General features: G+C 35.6%; 5 protein-coding genes across 5 annotated transcripts in view; 4 read left to right on the forward strand and 1 right to left on the reverse strand.

The window, feature by feature from the left end:
- Nucleotides 1-3,157, forward strand: part of LOC142349474 (H(+)/Cl(-) exchange transporter 5-like) — a 47,922-nt gene extending 44,765 nt beyond the window's left edge. The window contains exon 9 of the mRNA XM_075401060.1: nt 896-3,157. Coding sequence (XP_075257175.1) covers nt 896-1,354 — 459 coding nt within the window. The 3' untranslated portion in view covers nt 1,355-3,157. The remainder of the gene's footprint in view (nt 1-895) is intronic.
- LOC142349475 (uncharacterized) overlaps nt 1-18,144 on the forward strand; it is a 477,119-nt gene that overhangs the window by 41,890 nt on the left and 417,085 nt on the right. The gene's annotated exons all lie outside the window — the stretch shown is intronic.
- Nucleotides 5,883-6,686, forward strand: LOC142349183 (3-hydroxyacyl-CoA dehydrogenase type-2-like). Its single transcript, XM_075400596.1, has one exon. It carries the CDS (start codon nt 5,883-5,885, stop codon nt 6,684-6,686), a length of 804 nt encoding a protein of 267 aa, XP_075256711.1.
- Nucleotides 7,996-10,122, forward strand: LOC142349184 (5'-3' exoribonuclease 1-like). The gene has a single exon (XM_075400597.1). The coding sequence runs from the start codon at nt 7,996-7,998 to the stop codon at nt 10,120-10,122; it is 2,127 nt and encodes a 708-aa protein (XP_075256712.1).
- On the reverse strand, nt 10,229-16,246 carry LOC142349459 (uncharacterized). Its single transcript, XM_075401038.1, has 3 exons — nt 15,949-16,246; nt 12,911-13,077; nt 10,229-10,814 (listed from the first exon to the last, which is right to left on the reverse strand). Exons 1-3 carry the CDS (start codon nt 16,143-16,145, stop codon nt 10,567-10,569), a joined length of 612 nt encoding a protein of 203 aa, XP_075257153.1. The 5' UTR covers nt 16,146-16,246; the 3' UTR covers nt 10,229-10,566.

Genomic DNA, 18,144 nt, shown 5'->3' on the forward strand with positions numbered 1-18,144 from the left:
CTGCGCTCACCCCCTCCCTAATACTATTATCCCTAAGACCTAGCTGGCTGCTACCGAAGCCAACCGATCCCCGTTCGTTTGTGAGCATTTCGCCTGACGTTAGTCGGTTATGTTTAATAGCCGGCCCTCATCTTCTCAGCCGGCTATTATATCGGGACTATTTTTCACAATTCACTCGCTAAATTTGTCATCACAATCAAGTGTTTCATTTTTACTCAGATGTTGTAAGTTGAACGTACGCTATAATGCAGCTCTTCTATGTTTACCGTCACATGTTTACTCTCAGGTATACTTTTGGTATAGATGCTTCAGCACCCGTCGCAGTAAATTCAAATTTTTAGATTACATCCGGTTACTAACATGGTCAAGTTCAGCTACCTAATAACGTTTTAGCATGACTTGAACAAACTTGTGTTACAAATTTAACTTATATCCAGCCTCTCGCCCCTCCCTCCCCCCCGGCCCAAAAAACCTAATGTTCCCCGTTTTTCTACTCGTTGTCTTTGCCTTCTCTTAAGCTTACGTCTGTCTAGCTAAGCCAAAGCTAGCCACTATTGAAGCCAGCTACTCGCCAGTCATCCGAAAGCATTTCGTTTGACGTTAGTTGCTTATGTTTTATATTTTTGATTGGCGTATTCTTTGCACCATCAGCGTATTGATTGTTTGACGTCAGCCATAATGTCTCAAGAAAATTGAGTATGGAATGGGTTGGAATTTAATGTCTCGATGTACATTTTTGAGTAACATCGGTAGACTTTTTGAAGCCAAAATTTCCTGTCCATAATTGTTCATTGTAAATTATAGGTCATGTTATTATATTCAGTATATCGGCTGTAACGTTAGTAGAATACGTAAAAATTTGAAGCAGTTTATGTTCCAATTGACATGTTTTCAGGTGTTGACTCTCGATGACATGACCTTCGAGCAAGTTAACGCGGTAGCTGAAAATACGAAATTCAATGGATTCCCGCTTGTCCTGGACAGAGAAACCTATCGTCTCTGTGGCTACGTACTAAGACGCGACCTCAAACTGGCTCTCAAAAATGCCCAAGCTATCAATCCAAACGTGGTGAGCCAATCAAAGGTTTTCTTTACTTCTGAGATACCTTACGACGAGTCACAAAACGTAGGACCTGCACCCCTGAAACTCCGAAGAATTGTGGAACTGAGTCCTTTCCAGATAACAGTGCAAACGCCAATGGATACAATTTTGGATGTGTTTGTCAAATTGGGTTTGAGAACGCTTTTGGTGACAAATAACGGAAGGCTGCTCGGGATTATTACGAAAAAGGATGTATTACGTCATATTGCCCAAATTACAAATCAAGATCCAAGTGATTTTTTGTTTCATTAAGTAACGATTTAATATGATAAGTTTTAGAGATGAATTGAGCCATCATTCATTACCTTTGTTGATTTTTTTTCAAACGTTGCAATCATGACAGCTTTGTTCTGAATTTTACACGGTGAATTATTCAAGGTTGTTGAACTCACTTATTGTATGTTATTGAAATATTTTGAATTGCCCTCCCTACCCACCCCCCTCCCCCCACCCCCGTCGACATCCTTCCCTTGACTGTACACAAGTGTTACCGTCCTTCTCGAGTTTTGTTTTGTGTTGAGAGCCAATTATTCTTCTAATTGTAGCTAGATGGGATTTAGATGTTGATGTTCTAAGCTGGGATTTGTTTTGTATACAAGAGCTAGTCCCATATACGTGTTGCGATTTGTTTCCTTGCCCAGCCAAACCGCGGCTTGCAATAACTATGCAATGGTTTCCACGTTTTTCGTTTTTTGTAATATTGGAATCTTGAGGTTGATAAGTTGTTGTGCCATCGAACAATATGAGCATTTTATGGAATTGAGTCACAAATTAATTTGGTTTTTGCGAAGTTGCTATATGTAATGTATCGACTGGGTCGAAATACCTGTTTGTTAATTATTTTCTGACCAGGTTGCTAGTATAGTTGTTCATCAGAGCCTGTGAAACAAAATTTGGCCGGCAATGCGGTAAAAATTTTTTTGGCAATTTCTTGACGCTCAATTTATTGATGACGCTCAAAAAGGGGGGCTCAAATGTTAATTCAATGGACGAAAGGAAGCAATTCGATTAATTTGTGCTTTCAGCTCTTGAATTTGTTGAATGCTTTCAATTTCGATTATTACTATGTACATTTTATCAATCAGTTGAATTGTATCTGTTCTACCAGTATTTTTTTTTCTGCTCAGAAATGTGGCACGTTTCTTTTTCCCATAAAAATGGAACATTTTTTCGAAGTCTTAGTCAATTTTGGGAAATAATTAATGACCATAAAAGGACATTCAACTGCTATATACTGTAATCTATTTTCAACATCTGGGATTTGAAACACGCTAAAAAACCCTTTGTGTACCGCAGTACCCCCCATACAGCAAAAATCATCAGTGTTGTTTTCTTCTATAATAGTTTCTGCTATGTCCCACAAATTTACAACGTCGGCAAAGTTCTGGAAAGCGTCAAACATGCAAATGAGCCTCCATAGCGAGTATGCACGTCAATTCTTTTTCGATTTGCCAACCAATTTATTCTTTTCTATTTTTCATAGTTTTCATTTTGATTGTTGATCTTTGAACTCTGTAAACTTTGAAACGTTGGTTCTTATTAAAAGATACATTACACCCGCGATAAGTATCATTAGCAACCAAAATATACAAACACATAATTTGCAAGTGAGGTCGTATCGCATTTTGTGAGATTCACAGAAAAGATGTGGAATTATTGGTACTAGGAATATTGGCCGACAAATAATTTAGCCGACTTAAATCAGTTAAATTTTTACTAGTTCGTCCAACCATTACAATTGGTGTGCGGCCCAGATAAAGTCTCATTTTCGATTGTCGGCTAAACCAGCTGTTTGTTAATTTGGCAATCACCGGAGTGATTGCTTGCGTTGTAAATTTATGACGGAACAGACGATAGATAAATATTTTGTTTATCCACAAATTTGTCGCCCTTTGTTGTGCTTATTAGTGATTCATTGTCGATGTATTGCAGAAGTAGAAACCTGCAACACCTAATAGTTGTATAGTGATGATGATGATGACCATATACTGTAAATTCTGAATGAATATCTATTGTAAGTTAATGGAATGAATTCAAATTAGATTATTTTTAAAATTACAATAGCTATACTTAGGGTTATGGTTAGGTTAGTTGTATTACGCAATTGATAGGTTTTTTTAATCAAGACTTTATATAAAGTAGTTCAAGTTTAATTGAATGATTGCTCGACATTTTAGTTGCTCTTGAAGGAAGTTTGCAGCAATTATTAGAGTTGTGTATCTTTATTAATGCGCACTTTTGCCTTTTCCATTGACTTTTTCGTCCTTGGCTTAATTGCTACACTCATTAACCAAGTAAACATTCAATTCGCAAACTTAATTATTAAACAGCATATTTTTGAAGCGAATTTCTTAAGTTTTTTGTATTAATCAACTGCAAGTCGATTTCTGTTTTGCCCCCCCCCCCCCCCCCACGTCATTTGCACCCCCACTTATACATAGCATATTGTTTGTATTACATACACTTACATATACAATTATGCATAAACGGCACGTACAGTTTAATATGATACAGCGAAGTTTTGAAATTAACACTTTTAAAGTACTTCAATTTTGCTTATAATATAGGCAGACAGATATTAATGCGTATTTTTTAAACTATTTTTGGGATTATCTGTCGTAGGATTGGCTTTATGGCACCAATTTTTTGACAAACGGAAAAAAATCATACAATCGTCCACCGATACCGGCAATTTATTGTTACTAAACTGAAGGATCTCTAAGGAGGAAGAAGTACATATTTGGGAGTGCAAACAGACTGGTTGTATATGACTGTGGGTGGGCGGGGGGAGGGGGGGGGGTGGGATCCTTGCGAGTTGATGGAATTTTAACTGCTCTAAATTATACCTTCGGATAAAATCTGGATAGAAGTTTGGGAATTTTTGGTAAAAGGAATAAGCTGAGTGCGACCTGAAATCTGTTCAACGTAGTCATAAAAAATTCACAACGCAGAAACATGCTTCAAATTATGAACACATGATCAAGTGGAACAGATTTCACTTGCCACTCAACTTTTTGCTTTTTACAGAAACTTCTATCTGAATATTATCTGTTAATACTTTTGTCATTTTTCCGGAATATAGGGAGGGTAATCAAACGTCTAGTTTGCGTTCGATCATATAAACTCAAGGAAGACGGAAATCGTTTCAGAAAATACGCTTCAAAAACAGGCAGTTAACGTTGTAATTTTGCTGTTTGAATGTTTTTTTTTGTTATCGAGTGTTAATTTTTTTTGTTATTGTTAACTTATTAACAATTTTTAGCATCCGAATGCAAATGGCAGCAGTTAACTGTTAAAAATGATGCAAATGTGTCAAAATTGTGTTTTTTCTACAGTTTTTAAAAAATCATTTTAGGGTTCTATGAAGAGCATTATTTAGAGCCTCGCTGTTAAATAATTGCAGCCCCCGATTGAACAGTCTGTAATCGTCCGCATCTCTCAACCGCCTACAGTGATTTGTTATCTTTTTTCTGAGCTTTTAATCAAGAAAACATGTGTCAATAAAATTCAATGTTTTTATTTAAACTGCATAACGTTTTAAAGTGGGCACCAAAGTTGCTAGTGCTGCTTGCACTAAATTAAGTTAATTTTTTTGAATGTGGAATTGTTTTAAATTTTTTGAATTGTTTTAAATATGCCTCAAATAACGTTTCAGTTTCCTCCAAAAATTTAATTTAACTTTGTAGGTTAAGAAACTAAAAGATACGCAAAATTTAAAGCAAATGTTAAAAATGATTTTGCGGTCAAAATTTTAGTTGATTAAGATGTCTCCCCCCAAAAGAAATTTTGACAAACAGGGTTATTGGTAGTGCTTTATAAGGAAAATGTTGAAACAGGCTCATGATAACAGCTTGCCTATTTTTTACTACAGAATATTTGAATAAGGTGGTTCTGTCACCACTTGGGCCATTTTGCTGCTTGTACTGATTTTAAATGAAACTCAAGATTTACCTATTGGTTTACATTGAAAAATTTGTAATTAAATTATTTCTTGATTAAGCTGCTACAAATATTATACCAAATCTCTAAAAATTGCTTTTGCTATCTACATAAAAGAATTGCTCTATTATCATTTTCGCCATTTTGTCTTGAAATCTGCCTTTACGGGCGGACACGTACAACCGATGTTTAATTTTTACAATTCAAAGAATTTTTACAATTCAAAGAATTTGAATTGTATTGGGGCGCTGTCTTTTTTTGAAGATCTGTTCACACATTTTCATGATTTTTGAAGTCAATTTGGAGTAATGATTTTGGTCACGCCGAAACAGGAAGTGGAGCGAAAAAGCGAGTGGTTTTGCGGCGTGAATTTTTTTGCTCTGAATTTAAAGTAGAGTGAGAAAACGGTGTTTGAACAAAAATTCGCTTTCTCGCTAGTGGTTTTTTTGTTCACATGCGGCAATTTCACTTTGATTTTACTGTTTTTTTTCGATTTTTTAAATCGGATTTTTTTTTCTAAATGGTTTTCGCATTCCATTCATAGCCCGTTCTAGGTCTAGTTTTCTGTTTAGTCAATGAAAATTCTTGTCCTGCAAAACATAGCAGGACAAGTAGATAATAAAATAATCTACTTGTCCTGCTATTTTTTTTAACTTCGTCAAAAAGAAGTTAAATTTGAAAGTTAGGTTTGAAAATAAAACCCCGTTTTAAAGTGAACCGTCTTTGTTGAAGTGATCTCGCTTTGTATTTATTTGGGATTATTTTGATTTCAGATATAAAATGGTGATTTAATCTTTGTTTTTGTGCCGAATGTTTTTGTGAATTCTTAACTAATGTTAAGATGGCATCAGCATTATCTTCTTTTCGCAAAGCTGTCGCATTCATATCTGGAGGTGCCACTGGACTTGGACGTGCCACAGCTTCAGCCATTGTCCAGAACGGAGGAAAAGTTGCAATTCTAGATACAGATTTCAGCGCTGGCTCGAAACTGTCCGCAGAATTGGGTGAAAATTGTAAATTCACTGAAGGTTCGGTGACGGATCGTGCAGTTATAAAACGAGCACTTCAATCTGGATCACAATCATTTGGCCAGAATTATAATTTGTGTGTAAATTGTGCTGCGAAAAGTGATTTTATCAAGATTTTCAACAAGAAGCACGGCAAAGCTACCAGTTTTGATGTTTTTTGGAAGCCATTTCAAGTTAATACTATTGGAACATTTAATGTTATGACCCTTTTTGTGTCCGAAGTCCAAAGTTATCGTGAAGCTACGGAAGAAAATGGCGATGAAAATGACGCAGTTATAATTAATAAAACGTTTTTAATAGAAGGTACTGAGTTGGTTGCAGCTTATGCGTCGTCTAAAGGAGCGGTGAAAAGTATGACTTTGCCTGCTTCCAGAGAACTGTCAACATTAGGCATCCGAGTTTGTTCGATATCAACTGGATTTTTCAACACCGAGAAGTTGAAAGAAATTTGGTCGCCCAATACGAAAGTTAATTATATCACAGGAAGAATACACCCGAAATTCAGGATGCCAGAGCCGGAGGAATTCGCACATGCAGTTGCGACCGTGTTTCAAAACAAACTTTTGAATGGTTGTGATATTAAGCTTGATAATGCTAATTTCTTAGTGTATGCTTAGATTAAACTTCTGATGAACAAAAATTTACCACGTTGAAATGGAAATATGCAAGAATAATTGTTTGCTGCCGATTTTTAAACCATTAGAAAGAGTTGTGTATTCGTTCTCTGTATATTTTACCTCTAAGCGCCTGAAATATCGAGCGTTTCTCTAACATGAATATTTGTTTTGGTTAGTTTTCGGCTCTAAAAGTTTTTTTTATTGGACTGAGACGGTGTCTTATAACATTCCTTAGACATCTCTTTAAATAATTTTGGTTAATCAGAAAATAAATTCTAATCATTTCAAATCATGACGAAATCAGTTCATCACCCACCTCGGATGCATTTTGAACGTGCAGCCCACCCAATGGGGTTTTCAATGCCAACAAATATCTTTAAGATGCAGTATTCAATACCAGTGCAATTGTGCCCATTTGAGTTGTCCCCAGTCCAATTGAGACGACGACCCCTTCTTTTTTATTCCACGTTCCGTTGCTGTTTAACTATTCTCTACCGAAGTTTGAAGCAATTCCTGTTGTAGCCATGTGTGCTTTTCTATGCAGATGTTTTGTTTGACTGTAATGATTTTGGATAGGATTTTTTGTCCTTGACCTCTGTCGTTTTGCGTGATTCGAATATTTCTCCGAATATGCCTGCCTCTTGTATGTCAATCAAGATTTCTCTTAAATGGCAAGTTTTCTGTTCTCGTCATCTTGCTTTTCATTTGAAAACCTTCGTATTAAGCACGCTGTTGCCAAAAAATGTACAATTTAAATGCCAATAGTTTTCGTTTTCTAATAATTTCTCCTTTCGCTTGTAACGTTCAATTGGTCTGCTGGTAAAAAAGCAATAGTTTGTCAGTCATTTCTTTGAACTATATTTCGGGACTTGTCTTGCAATGTTTTTTTTAAAAACTTTCAAATGTTTGTTTACTTTCAGGTGACTTGAAATCACTTTGAGTGTATAAGCTAAGGAATGGTATTTATATTCTTCGTATTCTTGCATTATCTTAATTGAAAAACTTTTGTCAACATATTTTAGTGTTTATTTAAACTTTTCTGTCGGATTTTTTGCCTGTATGGCTGATTGGCGAATTTTTTGAATTGAAAGAAATGCGAGCTGTCATTTCAGAAGGGCTCGCATTCATCGGGCTTCCAGTTATAGGTTATTTCGTCGATCAATTCATCGTTTAGAATTAGAAATTTACACATATAGAAACACTATGAGGCAATGCGTATGTATCCATCCATGTTCAAAGAAAGATAGTTCGTTCAGGGATAGAATCTGGATAATCATGATGTTAATGTGAGTTTTTTTCAGTTTCTACTATGTCACTGTGTGGCTTGCACGAATGGATTCAGGAAAACTTCCCAAATATAATCCAAAAAGTCTCTCTAGACATAATACCCGCCCACTCATTCGACTATGTCCTGATAGATATGCAAAATGTCATCCTAAACTCCTCCCGAGTCTCGGCCAACAACGAGTTCACAAATCTGTTCTTAACAAACTCTGACGTCATAGATTACTGTCTTCATTATGTCGAGACTATTTTCACTCTTTTCAGACCCAAAAGGCGTCTGTACATCGCAATTCCAGGTGTGGAACCCTTAGCATCGGCTGTCAGAACTCGCAAAAATGCGTACGTTAATGCTCAAAGGTTGCAGCAGCTCAAAAAGAAACTTTATTCAGCTAGATTAGACACTAATTTACCGCACGAAGTTTTTGACACAAACTGCTTGCTCCCTGGATCGCAATTTATGCTGGAATTGCAGAAAAATGTCGAATATTGGCTTGCAGATAAGCTAAACTGCGATGCTGATTGGCAAAACTTAGAGGTCATTTTATCAGCGCATGACGTGCCTGGCGAATCAAAACAGAAAATTGCCTCGTATCTTAGACAGGAGGTCAAAATTATCGATAATAGTTCGACTTTTGCCGTTTTTTCAGAAGACGCTGAAATGGTTCTTTTAACAAGCTGTCTGTCTCTGATCGATATTAATATTCTCTTCACCGATCGCAATAACTCCGAAATTCACCCTGAGAGAAAAACTTATCAAACATTGTCAATTGATTCGTTCAAAGGATGTTTAGCCGGTTATTTTCAGAAGGATTTCGAGCCAGGAAAGTGTAATGTTGCCCTAGATATTGGAAGGTTATGCGCAGATTTCGCATTGTTGTGCCACATTTCAGGAAGTTATTATTTTCCTCAGCTTCCGTTACTGTTTTCACGAAATTGTCTCGACCCGGTTTTAGACTGTTACAAGTCTTTTGTGCAATATATGAAGGATTATATTATGACATTTGACAAGAAAGTAAACTTCACCGAGCTATCTGAATTCTTCGATAAGTTTTCCCTGCTTGAGGGGAAAGTTTTCGAGAAAACTATTTTTCCTAAAATGCTGAAATACAGGTCGGAGCTGATTTCCCAGAAAGGGTACGGTTTTAACGACGCTCAATTACGGGCTAGAAAGGATATTTACGGATTTGTTTTCGACACCAGGCCTTTTCCAGAAGACAGTGATGTTGCTTCCGAGTTTAGTTGTTACAGAATGGGGTTTTACAAGTATAAATTGAAGTTTGAAGAAGATAATGATGTTAGAAAATCATGCATGGGCTTGTTAAAAACCTTCTGTTGGGTTATGGATGCCACCTTAAATAATAATGTCCCGTCGTGGGAATGGGCATACCCGTTTGACTACAGCCCTTTAATTTCGGATATTCTTGGCGTCGCCAGTTGCTCCTTCCGGTTCGCCCCGGACGCTCCAATGCCAAATTTTGCTTACTTAATGTTCGTACTTCCCCCGGAAAGCCAGCAATTGCTTCCAGAAATTCTCCGACCAGAAATTTCAAAAGAGGAAAAGGTCGAAATTGACTGCGTCCACTTTGAAGACCAGAAAAAATTCACAATTTTGATTCCGCATCGAGATTTCAAAATCGTTAAAAATGTGCTTGACAACAAAATTGCCGAAGTTTCTGAAATCGAAAAGTTACGCAACCATCAGGGGTCTAGAAGGGTTTTAAAAAGCGAGGAATTTGAGCAACCTGTTTTTAAGTCAGAGCTGAATAGAATTGCGTTTCCAGATATCAAACCCTGTTTTGTATCTTGCAATACTCGTCCTAGTGAAATGGGCGCACATGTTGAAATCGACTCTCAACACATTTCTCAAACGCTTAAAAATGCAGCAGCTCCGATAACTGATCAACCGTTGCCTGTTAAATCACAAGGCAATGTGGACCAACTTTTACCCGGACAGGTACGACCGAATTTAACTCAACCAGAGCGAACAGTTCCGCCTCTTCCACCGCACCAAATGTTTCCACATAGAATTCCGCCTGAGTTCCAACAAAGAGCTCCACCTCCACAAAGATTGTCAAATGAAGCGCTTCTGCCTATACATGGAATGAATAGAAATATGGCACACGGGTTTCGAGACGGATTTGGAAACCGATGATTATAGAGCACCCTCCTTATCCTTATAAAGAAAACAAATTGTTTTGGATGTTATGTTTGTTGTTGATATTTATCAGTTTAACTATTATGGAAATAGAAGTGCAAAATACGTTACGTGCTTGTAATTTATGTTCCATGTATAAGACTTGTTCAAACAAAATTAAAATTATGACGCCGCAGAAGAATTTCTAAATTGAAATTGGCTTTTTCCCTCGATTTTTTTTTCTATTTTTGTTGCTTCGAATTTTGGAATGTAAGCTAATTTCTGAAAAAGTGAATACTGGATTTAGCAGATTTTCCGATTCTAAATTTAGTAGTTAAAGTCCCAGTCAAAATTGGTCGTGACTATTATTTAGGGATAACTATGCGGCGTTACGATGTTTTCACTGCCATGAGTTCAATAAGAGGTGTTTTTCTTTGGTTATCAAATATTGACAATTGTGGACTATTCGTCTTCCGTTTGGAAAGTTGGGTTCTGGTATGGTGAAAAGAGTATAAAACCCACTAGCAACCCAACGACAAAAATTGTAGCCAATAAATATAGAAGAATTCTAGATCCATTCCAGTAATTGATGACGTCCACTTCCAAAAAGTCACATGGATCCACAACTAAGACGTCGTCAAGTTGACAGTAGGAATTCTGATAGGCCGTCATGCACTTGATGTACGCTTTCTGTCTCCGAAAAGCAATCGCTGAAAATAACGATTTTCAAGCTGAGCAGTCCAGCCCTTGAGTGCCGTTTTGATATAGTTAATAGCTCTCTAAGACTATGGTTTTATTGTGACTTGTAAGAGAGCCGAAGTTAAAAAGAGTCGATTGAAAGAGCCGAAAATTTATTAAAATTATAAGATTCGATAAATTAAGATGAATTTTTACAGATGAATTAAGATAAATTGCCTTCTGAAATGAGACCACCAAATTCTCAACCAATCATAACCGAGTATTTAGGAAATGAAATTTTAAATGTTCTAGTAAAATAAACTGAAAGTGAATTATAATTATCTTGAATTTGGTGACGTCTTAACAAATAGACGTACCACAATGTAGAATTTTCAACGAATTGGTTGAACAAATTTAAGACACTGTACCTTTATGCGTTCAATTAGCCTAAGTTGGCCATTGCCTAATTCTAGATTATTTTACCCATACCTCAGCGGCCCGTGCAACTTTATATGAATCTATCACAACCAAACGTGAGACCAGTTTCCTACAAAAAGTATTATTTTTCTCTTTCGGGTTATCGCCTTTCTGAGTAAATTTACGTTAACATTCATATCCTATTTTTAAAAATGGAGAATTTGTTGAGCAATCAGCCAATCAGAAAACAATATTCCCATTTTTTCAATAGTGAATGACCAGCCATAAAATTTCTATATTTTGGTACGTCTGCCATTTTCGCTAGCGGCCTCGATTTTATTGTGGGCCATTTCCACTAGCGGCCTCGAATTTATCGTGGGCCTCAGCAGCGGTGACGTACAACAATGCCGACGTATAAGAGTGTCGAAAATTTATTCAATTTTTCAATCGATAAGTTTCTAAACCAATCAGATCACTTCAACTGTAATGAGCACAAAAATGCTGAACCAATTACAATGAAATGGTGAGATTTTTTATTTAGTAGGACAAGATAATTGGAGCGGGATAAATTTAGAGCAAACAGTAATAATTGAGGACCATGGCCATGCCTCAGAGGCCAGTGGTACTTGATATGAATCTATCGCAACCGAACTACTGATCGGCGTGCCCTGTTTGCTTTGAAAACAAATTCCGCAAGCATTTAATTGATAATTAATTAGTATTGGTGGTTTCAGCACTTATAACATCAGTTCGCGTTTTGGCACTCTTAAACGTCGGCATAGTATTGCGTCGGCATAGTTGTACGTAACCCTGAGCAACTTATGGGACTTGATATGAAACTATCACAACCGAACATGAGGACAATTAACCCAATTAAGTACTTTTCTTGTCTTTAATCACCCTAAATTGTTAGTTGATTACCAAGAAAAGTACTTAATTGGGTTAATTGGCCTCATGTTCGGTTGTTATAGTTTCATATCAAGTCCCATAAGTCGCTCAGGGTTACGTACAACTATGCCGACGCAATACTATGCCGACGTTTAAGAGTGCCGAAACGCGAACTGATTTTATAAGTGCCGAAACTACCAATACTAATTAATTATCAATTAAATGCTTGCAGAATTTGTTTTGTGTTCGGCTCATTTTCAAGTCAGTTTTCGGCGCTTTCTAACATCGGCTCTTTTACGCGTTATCGGTGTACTTATCTCTTCAAAACTAATATTATGAAGCCAAAAGCAAGAAAATAGTCACCATATAGCCAAACAAAAATCTCAGTTGGAGCCTGAAATCCAAAATTAAGAGCAAATGCAAAATTCACGCAAATAAGAGTTGGTGTTTGGGTTTCCATTAGCAATACCTCTTAAGTTCATTTAAAAACTACGATATGATTATATACGTGATTCAATGTAAGTTCCGTCTGTATGAAAAATTTTAAATGATTGTTTTTTTGAAGTTCTGCTTGCTAATTTGGGACGAGTTCACATTGAAATTTTTCTACATCGTCTATTTCAATTATAGTTTGCATATTGATCACGGGCAATTCTTAACCTCAATGGCCGACCGGTGATGGTTGTTATTAGTTAGATTTACTCTAGCCGAGTTTGTTGTTCCATAGAAATAACTTTGGTAGAAATGAAATGCAATCTGTAGGTTCAACTTCCAATGCGGTCTATTTCAATCAGCGTTTCGGGAATTGGTTCGAATTTCTTACCAGTTGCAGTGCAAGAACTTAAATCAGTTGCATCTTGACCACAGTTGATGACGTAACAGTTCGCAGTCTCCAGTTCAAAGTATGAAGTGTTTTGAGCGTACCCGAACCATGTTAGGGTTCTGTTTTCGTTGGGGTAAAGCTGTGGGCACAGTAAATTTGCTGCAAATCTAAAAAGCAAAAAAAACTTGATGGCATTTTATGAAGTACATTGCATTTGAATGTGAATTTCGACATTATGGACTGAAAAATTATGACTTAATGTTTAAAATTATACAAAAACCGGAAAGTCGTAAATCAGCTTGCCAATCGCTACCGAAGGAATTGTGTACTAAGAGAGTTTTGAACAGACGCTAAGAGCTGATCGCGTATAAAAAAAGTTTAATTCAATTTTCTGGTCTTCGGTAGTTGCTAAAGACCATGTAGCAGTCCCAGCTTGCCTTTTAATTGTTTTGCCTTTTAATTGTTTTTAGAAATTAATTTCGAATGATGTTTTCATTTCTCTTTGATTTTTTGACAAGGTGCTTTTCTGAAACGTGATATTCTTTCGCATATGTTTAGTGGCAATCAATTAAATTTTGCTTCTGGAAATGCTCACATGCAGCTGATTGTCTGCTTTAGTTTGAGATATATGGAAATTGATTTAAAAAATTCGAATTGAGCTAGCCTTAAACAATTTTTTACGGCGAAATTGTATTCTAACTTATTTTCGAGTTTCTCGATTTTGAGCTTGAATGCAAAGAAAATACGGGCTTTTGTTATCATATTGAAAATTTAACATAAGTTTGAAATGTTAAGTTTTTATACCATGCAGACAAATGTTTTGCTTGACTGAAATATCACTGCTATTTCTGGTACGAAATTGTTCCCTCTGAATTTTTGTTGACTTTTGAAAAGATATCCTATGATACTTATAAACACGTGCTTAATCCATGAGCTCTTTCAAAACTATCAAGACCTGAAGACGTAAAATCTGTCAAACTTATCTGAAAGTCGTATTTACAGATATTTTGAGAATATTCATTTCCTCACTACCACAATTGCGCATTTTCATGTTAAACATTATAGAATACAGTTATCGAGTTTTAAAGTTTTTGTGACCATCGAATGATGTTCTCTGTTTTTGTTATTTTTGAGCATTTTGTTCTCATTGTTTTATTATGCTGAAGCAATTTAACGCTGTAAATTATGCTATCATTCATTATTAATTTGACTTTGCTAAATTTTGGGTGATTTTGTTTTAAATAACGCTTTTTTCATAGACTTTTCTTCAAATCCGTTATTTTTTTAGCGAAAACTTGATACTGCTCTAGACTAACGCCTAAAAACTCGGTCAAATAATATTCATAAAGTACAGCTACCGCTAGTTCAAATTTCAACTATCTAGCAAAGCGGTATGGATGGGACCTTCTGCCATGTTTTTGGTAATTTAAAGGTAATTTTTGTTCCTTTTGGCGTCACTTCTGATATTTTGGCAAAGTATGTTAATTTTATCAATAGTTTTTGTTATAAAATTAGGTTTTCAAGATCTCTCCTTTTTCGATTTCTTGTTTTGAATGAGAAGTGAAATTGGAGCAGCAATTTTATTCACGCCGAAAAAGTAGAGAGCGAAAAACTGACTTGTTTTTTAACCGTGACATTTTAAACTTTTTCCAGGGTTAAAAGTTAAGAAATTTTTGTTAAACATTTTTTCACGGAAATTTAAACCGTTCTGCCGTTCTCTGGATAATTCTCCTGACGGATGTTACTGTTGGTTATAAACGTCCATGGGCAGCTAATGATTTTTCTGACTTTGACACTGGTTTCATAAAATTATCGAATTTTTGGTTTTTGCTCGTATGTTGTGCACTTTTTGTTCGCTTAGCCTGAAGTGCCTTTAATGGCAGGTCACATTGACGTTTTAATGGGCTCAATATAAAATTTTCATGATTTTTAGACCATGAATTTCATGAATTTGACAATGATCTTTTTTATTAAAAAATGGTGAAATAAATGGTAAAATATTTTCCTCCTTTTTTGTGTCTCCTTATTTTTCTGTCTTCAATTTTTTGGCAGGTCTTTTTGAAGTGGTAATGAGAACTAATATGTTTTAATTAATGGCTTACTATTTTAATGACTTTAGCTTTGTGTTTTTACAAAATGTTTTTTAATTTTTGAGGTTTGGAATTGTGGCTTTATATAATTATTGGCGAAGTTTTGAATTTTTTCTGTACTTTTTTCTTTCTGTCTGGTCTCCTATTCCCAGACAGGTCAAAAACGGTTTTTGTTTGAAATTAATTTGAAAATAGCGAAGCAATAAAACTTTTTGTTTTTATTGTTTCGCAAAATTGTTTATTTGATATAAATAGGTTTGTTTTCTACTTCAGAAATTGTATTAGCTGAATTGTAATTTTCAACAAAATGCTGTGCCCATTGTTTTTTTGTCCATTGTCGTGAAATAAAAAACCCTTGAGTTATCAATCTCACTAGAGTACGCGTCTGTCTGTATTTGAGAATCCATCTATGTTAAGATTTTAAAGCATAAATAGCTCTGTATTATTTTGAACCTCTCCCATCTCTACTACATTTGGTAGACAATTAAGCCAACAATTGTCTTGAGCTTCTTGGGTTGGAAGAGGCTCCTTGTTTGACTTTGTTCTCATAGTATTGCCGTTCCTGATTGTTATTTTATTTCAGCTAAGTAACCGTGATGCGAAGTTCTTTTTCTGTAGGTTCCAATTTTGCCAATTTAGTCTCGACAGGAATTTGAGAATGAATTCATAATTTTCAAAATCATAGATGTTTTTGTTTGATCGAATCAAAAGTGAGTTCACCGTGTCTGATTATAATAAAAAATATATCCCCACTGAAATAAACCCAATGTTATCATTGAACTTCGGTCGCAATAATTTGTTTGGTTGTTTCATAACAGTTTCATGTCAAGTCCCACGGCTTGCTATGGCATGAAAAAATGTGCAGCTCCTTAGCAGTCGAGTTGGGGTTTGTTTCCGGGGGGGGGGGGGGGGGGGTTCCGTAGGTTTTTTCAAAACCGAAGAGTTCACCTGTTGATTTCACAGACTGGTTCCTGGTCACTTGATCCGGTCTGAGTGGCTGCCAGGTAGCCATGGTCATCAGTGAAGGGTCCTACCAGACTCAGCTCAATACCACTCACTGTTGCCGGATTTGAAGTTGTTTCTGTCGACTTAAATTGAACTACGCATACGAGTAATACATTTAATAAAAATGTTGTTAGTTTCATTTTTGGTTAGACGGTTTAAAACGAGTTTATTTGCGTGGAGTTCTTTTTTTATAACTAAATTTTGCTTAAGTTATTAATGGTTAAAACATACCACCGTTGATTTTTGCCGTGCTTCACAATTTATGCGTACAGTTTATCAGAATATAAGCTGGTCGTAATTCAAGCTGCAACGCTAGTAAAGGTAGCTCTTAGAAATTTTGTTTTTAAAAATCGAATGTTGGTAAGACTTGTATCCGATTTTCTCTAGAGTTATGGTTTGTTAGTTGTGGCCAGGTTGTTGAATACAATGATTGCAATACAGAATTTATGAGGTGGGGAAAGTTGTGATGAAAATAGACCATAGTTTGCGTATTAATGCAAATGGGTTATCCTTGGTGGTGATGTTATTCATTTTTATTTTTAAATATGAAATATGTAAGAAATAATAACCGCATGGTTATTGTAACATGCTGGAAAATACTAATGTTACATAATATACATCGATATTCTCTTAAATTAGAAAAACATAAGGTTCGGCGTTCTTTAAAATTCTGTTCGCTTTCTAACGAGCCATTAATTGATCGAAATTTCTCAGCAGAAATGAATTTTTCCTACCCCACTTTTAGTGGGGGAGGGGTAACTAAATACTCAACTGGTTTTTTTTTTTGTTCAGACAATTTTGGCCGATCGATATAATCATCGTAGAGAGTTGTGAGTGGTATCATTAGAAAGCCCGTCCAGCGTAGAATATGGAATTAAAAGATTTTTTGATTTTCGGTTTTTATAGGGAGTTATCGAGGTTTAAAGTTTTGTGAATAGTAGACGATATTCCGTTGTTTTCTTTCACATTTTCCTTATTGTTGACCAAATTTTCGTTAATTTTTGCTAAAATATGTTGAAATTATTAACGGTAATGTTATTGATTTTATGTTAAGATACAGGGGGTTTGCTGAATTGTTGTATAAGAGCTATTTGGCTAAATTGTGTGCTGAATTTTTCAACATTCAGACTTTTTCGTCTAAAATGGGACCTAATTTGCATTTTTAGCCCATTTTCTCAGAATTCGCTCAAAGTAGACAACTTAAAACTGCAGCCAAATTTGTAGTATATATAGAAAGAGAGGTAGTTGCATTCCGGCTGGCTTTAGGTGTCTTCGGAAATTATAATTCTGACAGATTTTTGCAAATTTAATCTCGATAATTAAACGAAATGCACTATTTAATTATTTATTTTTGATATATTGAAAAGTTTTGTTTTAAAATTGACATATTTCGCGACCATTTGAACCATTAAATGTTTTCGTAGCAGCGCAGCAATATCAGGGCTGATATTGATCTCACCATGGATCCTTACGGTAAAAAAAATAATGGGGCGCGGTATTTTTAAAAATTATTTCCGCAGTTTTGTATGCAAATTTCTGACAAGAATTTCAAATCAGGGTTCTTTTTATGACAGATACTATTTACAAAAATTGAGGCCCAAGGACCATATTTTATGGTCTCAGAGTGAAGCTCGTGTTTTTTTTATGGCTCTGACCAATTGCTTTCGTAAAATTTTGTTTGTGGATTTATTGTTTTGCATTCATTTTTTATATTTTTGTGTAGTCCAACGTCTTAGTCACCCCAATCAAAAATCCTATTGGCTTCATAGGAGGTATAGGTGAACCAGACACTGATTTCAGTTGTTATCAAATGTCTCTTATGACTTGGAATTCATTTGTTTTAAGAAAATGCCGGCGAATTTTTGACCCGTGCCACTATTTTCTCTTATTTCTCAGCTTCGGGCGTATTCTCCGTAAAAACAAGCAAAAAGCCATTTCCTGTTAGCTAGTAAAATAATGTCTGCAACGGTTTTATGTTAAACTGATAATTTTTTGGTTTTGACACTACGAGCTTTCGATTTTTATTTTTGAGCATAATTGCAGATTTCATCTGTTCATTTTGTTTCGCTGTCGCATTACTACATTATTGACAGGTCCACTTGAAAGAAAGCTTAGTTAAGGAATTGAGCAGGGTTGAAA

Source organism: Convolutriloba macropyga, chromosome 11, assembly GCF_964194025.1.
Source record: "Convolutriloba macropyga chromosome 11, txConMacr16.3, whole genome shotgun sequence".
NCBI classification, from domain to species: Eukaryota; Metazoa; Xenacoelomorpha; order Acoela; family Convolutidae; genus Convolutriloba; species Convolutriloba macropyga.

What these genes read in the sequence shown, in the direction of transcription:
- LOC142349183 (XM_075400596.1), top strand. Translation starts at nt 5,883, where the DNA reads ATGGCATCAGCATTATCTTCTTTTCGCAAAGCTGTCGCATTCATATCT.
- LOC142349184 (XM_075400597.1), top strand. Translation starts at nt 7,996, where the DNA reads ATGTCACTGTGTGGCTTGCACGAATGGATTCAGGAAAACTTCCCAAAT.
- LOC142349459 (XM_075401038.1), bottom strand. Translation starts at nt 16,145, where the DNA reads ATGAAACTAACAACATTTTTATTAAATGTATTACTCGTATGCGTAGTT. An exon ending in CCAGTCTGTGAAATCAACAG is followed by an intron (nt 13,078 to 15,948) that starts GTGAACTCTTCG and finishes TTTGCTTTTTAG; the next exon opens with ATTTGCAGCAAATTTACTGT. An exon ending in AAGTTCTTGCACTGCAACTG is followed by an intron (nt 10,815 to 12,910) that starts GTAAGAAATTCG and finishes CGTTATTTTCAG; the next exon opens with CGATTGCTTTTCGGAGACAG.